The sequence below is a fragment of the Xenopus tropicalis genome, chromosome 3 (assembly GCF_000004195.4).
Source record: "Xenopus tropicalis strain Nigerian chromosome 3, UCB_Xtro_10.0, whole genome shotgun sequence".
NCBI lineage: Eukaryota > Metazoa > Chordata > Amphibia > Anura > Pipidae > Xenopus > Xenopus tropicalis.
The window spans coordinates 3,066,705-3,072,799 of NC_030679.2; the positions used below are offsets into that span (position 1 = coordinate 3,066,705).

Genomic DNA, 6,095 nt, shown 5'->3' on the forward strand with positions numbered 1-6,095 from the left:
GGCACACAATAACAAAAAAGAAAGTCTAAGCAGGCACTGCCCACACAGGCTTTTCAATACAGATAATAAGGGAAAGTCATATTCAATTTGGGTCCCAATTTCTTAGGGCCCTTATGTGCTAACCAGGGGCCCCAGGGCCACTGTATCTCTATGGAATTATCTTTATTTACTCGCTCTCTGAGACCCCCCAGTAACAGGATCAGGGTTAGAGAGCAATCCCAGCAATCCCACAGGCACCAATAACACTGTCTCTTTAAATTCTTCTTGATTCTATTTATCCTGAAACAACATAGACAGACTGGCGACTCTGTAGCAGCAACTCCACAGCAAAAGTGTAGCCCATGGAGGATTATGGCCCCCCCCCCCCCTTCCATCATAAATGGAATATAAAACCTGAATACAATTGTCCAATAGGCAGCATCGCCCTCTAGCGACCAAAAGAGGTATCACACTGAACGCTATTTAGCAAGTTGGCAGGGAACGTCCAGTGTAGGTAGAAGTACACATGCGCAGTCTCCTTTCCGCCGTTACAACCCCGCCTCTACTGAGGCTGGCCAATAGAAATAGGCGTTTCTCGTTCCTCCTATTGAGAAAACGCCGCAGTGACCCTTAGCCAATAGAAACCTTTATTGTACCAGTTAGCCAATAGGAAGCGGCGCTGAAGGTATGGGCGGCTGGTTCGGCTTTGCCAGCTGGAAAGATGGCGGACCGGCTGACGCAGCTCCAGGACGCGCTGAATTCGGTGAGCGCTTTATCTGTGTGTGGGGTTTGTGGGGTTTGTGGGGAAGGGAAATACATCCTCTCGCTGCCCGCAGTTGGGTCCCATCTCGGCTTTATAGTCACATTGTAACTAATGGTTTATTCCATTCATTGCTCGCAGCCCCCACACTGTGTCCAATGGATCTTATTACCCAGAACCCCATGTCTATGAGGGTTCCCTCAGCTGATGCGGATTATATCGCCGCCCCATCCCATATATATCCCCGTATATCCCATATATATCCCTGTATATCCCATATATATCCCCGTATATCCCATATATCCCCCTGTATATCCCATATATATCCCCGTATATCCCTATATATATCCCCCTGTATATCCCATATATATCCCTGTATATCCCATATATATCCCCGTACATCCTATATATCCCCCTGTATATCCCATATATATCCCCGTACATCCTATATATCCCCCTGTATATCCCATATATATCCCCGTATATCCCATATATCCCCCTGTATATCCCATATATATCCCCGTACATCCTATATATCCCCGTATATCCCATATATAGCCCCGTATATCCCACATCCCCCTGTATATCCCATATATATCCCCGTATATCCCACATCCCCCTGTATATCCTATATATCCCCCTGTATATCCCTATATATATCCCCGTATATCCCTATATATATCCCCGTATATCCCATATATCCCCGTATATCCCATATATCCCCGTATATCCCATATATCCCCGTATATCCCATATATCCCCGTATATCCCATATATATCCCCGTATATCCCTATATATATCCCCGTATATCCCATATATATCCCCGTATATCCCATATATCCCCGTATATCCCATATATCCCCGTATATCCCATATATATCCCCGTATATCCCATATATATCCCCGTATATCCCATATATCCCCGTATATCCCATATATCCCCGTATATCCCATATATATCCCCGTATATCCCATATATATCCCCGTATATCCCATATATATATCCCCGTATATCCCATATATATATCCCCGTATATCCCATATATATCCCCGTATATCCCATATATATCCCCGTATATCCCATATATATCCCCGTATATCCCATATATCCCCGTATATCCCATATATATCCCCGTATATCCCATATATCCCCGTATATCCCATATATCCCCGTATATCCCATATATATCCCCGTATATCCCTATATATATCCCCGTATATCCCATATATATCCCCGTATATCCCATATATATCCCCGTATATCCCTATATATAGCCCCGTATATCCCTATATATAGCCCCGTATATCCCTATATATAGCCCCGTATATCCCTATATATAGCCCCATATATCCCATATATAGCCCCGTAAATCCCTATATATATATCCCGGTACAGATAAGTACTTGCTATTGGCAGCAGTGCCCAGCTCCACCCCCAGGTTCTGACTCCTGACACAATGTAGCAGGTCAGTTTAATACCAGCCTATTAACTCCCTCAGTGCCAGGGGGGCATTGGATGAATGGAGTTGTAACCCCTCCCCTTTGTCTCTCCAGCTGGCCGATCAGTTCTGCAATGCCATCGGGGTCCTCCAGCAGTGCGCTCCCCCCGCCTCCTTCAGCAACATCCAGACGGGCATCAACAAGGACCAACCGCCCAACCCCACTGAAGGTGAGAGACTGCGAGTGGCCCCCAAACTGCCCCGTTACCCACCCAAATGCCATTGTAACCACGCCCACTGCGCACTGACACACCCCCAGCACTGACTACCAGACCAGCACACAAAGGGTGTGAAACTGTCTGTCACTGCTCTGTGTGTATCAGCCAATGCGTTTATAGACACGGGGTAGGAGTACCGGGAAATACACTCCCCCGTGCACAGGAAGCAGAGACAGTCACACGGGTACCAGGAAATACACTCCCCCGTGCAAAGGAAGCAGAGACAGTCACACAGGTACCGGGAAATACACTCCCCCGTGCAAAGGAAGCAGAGACAGTCACATGGGTACCGGGAAATACACTCCCCCGTGCACAGGAAGCAGAGACAGTCACATGGGTACCGGGAAACACATTCCCCCGTGCACAGGAAGCAGAGACAGTCACACGGGTACCAGGAAATACACTCCCCCGTGCACAGGAAGCAGAGACAGTCACATGGGTACCAGGAAATACACTCCCCCGTGCACAGGAAGCAGAGACAGTCACACGGGTACCAGGAAATACACTCCCCCGTGCACAGGAAGCAGAGACAGTCACATGGGTACCGGGAAACACATTCCCCCGTGCACAGGAAGCAGAGACAGTCACATGGGTACCAGGAAATACACTCCCCCGTGCACAGGAAGCAGAGACAGTCACATGGGTACCGGGAAACACATTCCCCCGTGCACAGGAAGCAGAGACAGTCACACGGGTACCAGGAAATACACTCCCCCGTGCACAGGAAGCAGAGACAGTCACATGGGTACCAGGAAATACACTCCCCCGTGCACAGGAAGCAGAGACAGTCACATGGGTACCAGGAAATACACTCCCCCGTGCACAGGAAGCAGAGACAGTCACATGGGTACCGGGAAATACACTCCCCCGTGCACAGGAAGCAGAGACAGTCACATGGGTACCAGGAAATACACTCCCCCCTATATTTATATCAAAACATTATATCGATTGTTCTGCTTTAGTGCCTTCATACTCGTTTCCCAGTCTGTTGCTATGGGCCTCTGTAGGGGAAGTTCACCATATCCAAGGACGGAGGAGGCGGAGACTGGATCAGAGGGGATTCCCATCACATGTATTTATACACTCAGTATTACTATTGGCCAAACTAAAGCTACCCCTTTTCCCTATTGGCCCAGATAGGGCCGCCCCCAGCCAACTATCCAATCAGACAGCGGCATTTTCACGGACCTTATCGATATTTGTGTTCTCCCCAGAATACGCGCAGCTGTTTGCCGCTCTCATCGCCCGGACGGCCAAGGATATCGAGGTTCTGATCGACTCGCTGCCCAGCGAGGAATCCACGGCCGCCCTGCAGGTCTGTATTTGGGTTAAACCATTTCTGATTCGCAGGCTGCGCCCCCAGCCCGTCCAACATGGCGTTTATATTGCATGTTCCCACGCAGGCCGCCAGCCTGTACCAACTGGAGGAGGAGAACCACGCGGCGGCGGCGCGGCTGGAGGAGGTGGTGTATCGGGGGGACCTGCTGCTGGAGAAGATACAGACGGCGCTGGCCGACATCGCCCAATCCCAGCTAAAGACGCGCAGCAGAGCTCACACTCAGCCCGTGAGTGAATCCTAGCAGCAGGGGGCGACGTCTCCCCCCAGAATATGAAGCCAGTACTGACAGTGCAGCAGGACTGTCCCATTATCAGCCTGCACTGGGGCCGCTCCCCCCCCGGGTCCTATGGAAAGTGCCCTCTATTCCTGCCCAACCCTTCTGTATTGCCCTTGGGACTCCTCTCTCTCTCTCTAGTGGCAACCAAGTACTTCTGTTACTCCTGTGGCCCCTTTACTGGTACTGTGTAATACCCCCCCTGTGTGGCCCCTCCCTGGTCAGCCCCTCCCTGGCCAGCACCCCCCATGTTGCCCCTCCCTGAGCAGCACCCCCCATGTGGCCCCTCTCTGGTCAGCGCACCCCCCTTCACTTAGGCTTCATGGGAGAAAAAGCAATTTGTGGTTATTTAAAGGGAAAATATGCCAATATGTTTGTCTGAGGGTTTCTTCTCCTAATAAATCTTTTTTTTTTTTTTTTTTTTTTCAGAGTAGCAACCGGCATCCTGTGTCTTATTCCCCAAAGTGGGGGCATCGGATAGGGGGGCCCAGCCTGAAGGCCAGTTAGGGGGGGATTTGGGGTGAGTGGGTATTTGTGCCCTGGGTACCCCTGGAACTATAGCGGGGTGACTGTTACCCCAATGTTTCTATATATCTGTAACCTTGTTATGGGCTAAGGGGGCCCAGCCTGAAGGCCAGTTAGGGGGGGATTTGGGGTGAGTGCTTATTTGTGCCCTGGGTACCCCTGGAACTATAGCGGGGTGACTGTTACCCCAATGTTTCTATATATCTGTATGTATATAACCCCTACAGCCAGCTCTGTTACACAATAACACGTCTATTTCTATGACAATAAAACTTACAGTACCTGTACTTGATCCCAACTAAGATATAATTACCCCTTATTGGGGCAGAACAGCCCTATTGGGTTTATTTCATGGTTAAATGATTCCCTTTTCTCTGTAATAATAAAACAGTATCTGTACTTGATCCCAACTAAGATATAATTACCCCTTATTGGGGCAGAACAGCCCTATTGGGTTTATTTCATGGTTAAATGATTCCCTTTTCTCTGTAATAATAAAACAGTACCTGTACTTGATCCCAACTAAGATATAATTACCCCTTATTGGGGCACAACAGCCCTATTGGGTTTATTTCATGGTTAAATGATTCCCTTTTCTCTGTAATAATAAAACAGTACCTGTACTTGATCCCAACTAAGATATAATTACCCCTTATTGGGGCAGAACAGCCCTATTGGGTTTATTTAATGGTTAAATGATTCCCTTTTCTCTGTAATAATAAAACAGTACCTGTACTTGATCCCAACTAAGATATAATTACCCCTTATTGGGGCAGAACAGCCCTATTGGGTTTATTTCATGGTTAAATGATTCCCTAATGGGGCACCTACAAAAGGGGTGAAATGAAAATGGGGGGAGATAAAGCAAAAGTGTTTTACACCAGTTTTACCACCACTTTCCCCAGAAAAGGGCTATTCCCCCCCCCCCCTAGTGGTAGATGTGGGTGGTGCAATGGGATAAAATAATCCCTTTATTTACACTTGATGTTTATTAGTCAATTAGATCATTGCTGAAATGTTTATTTCTATTTTATTTTACAGGCTGGGGAGAGAGGAATGTTTAAAGGGGCAGTATACCTTAGTATGGCACCTACATCCATATTATGAGACAATTTGCCACTGGTTTTCATTTTTTTTTCAGTTATTTTGGTTGCCGGGGTCAGTGACCCCCATTTGAAAGATGAAGGCAAATAATTCAAGAACTATAAAGAATAAATAATTGTTGCCCCTTTGGTTCCGAGGCTTGTATCCAGAGGGTCTTAGTTATTCCCATATTTTAAAGGGCTACAAATGGGGTAAGGGAATTATGGGTAATAGTTGAGGAAAGAGGGTTCCGATAAATGACCCCCCACCCGGTGCTGTTTGCCCCCATGGTGGTACTTGCCCATTATACAGATACATTAGTTTGATACAATGTTACAAACCCATTTGCCGTTTCATTAGACGGAGGATTTAAGGGAAATGGGACGCGGGGGGGGGGGGGGGGAGACGGCGCTGACG

General features: G+C 47.9%; 1 protein-coding gene across 2 annotated transcripts; it reads left to right on the plus strand.

The window, feature by feature from the left end:
- Positions 1–633: 633 nt before the first annotated feature.
- med21 (mediator complex subunit 21) lies at positions 634–4,672 on the plus strand. Of its 2 annotated transcripts, XM_031897747.1 has the most exons (5): positions 634–742; positions 2,295–2,409; positions 3,672–3,772; positions 3,861–4,022; positions 4,500–4,672. In XM_031897747.1, exons 1-5 carry the CDS (start codon positions 701–703, stop codon positions 4,575–4,577), a joined length of 498 nt encoding a protein of 165 aa, XP_031753607.1. In that variant the 5' UTR covers positions 634–700; the 3' UTR covers positions 4,578–4,672.
- The last annotated feature ends 1,423 nt before the right edge of the window (positions 4,673–6,095 follow it).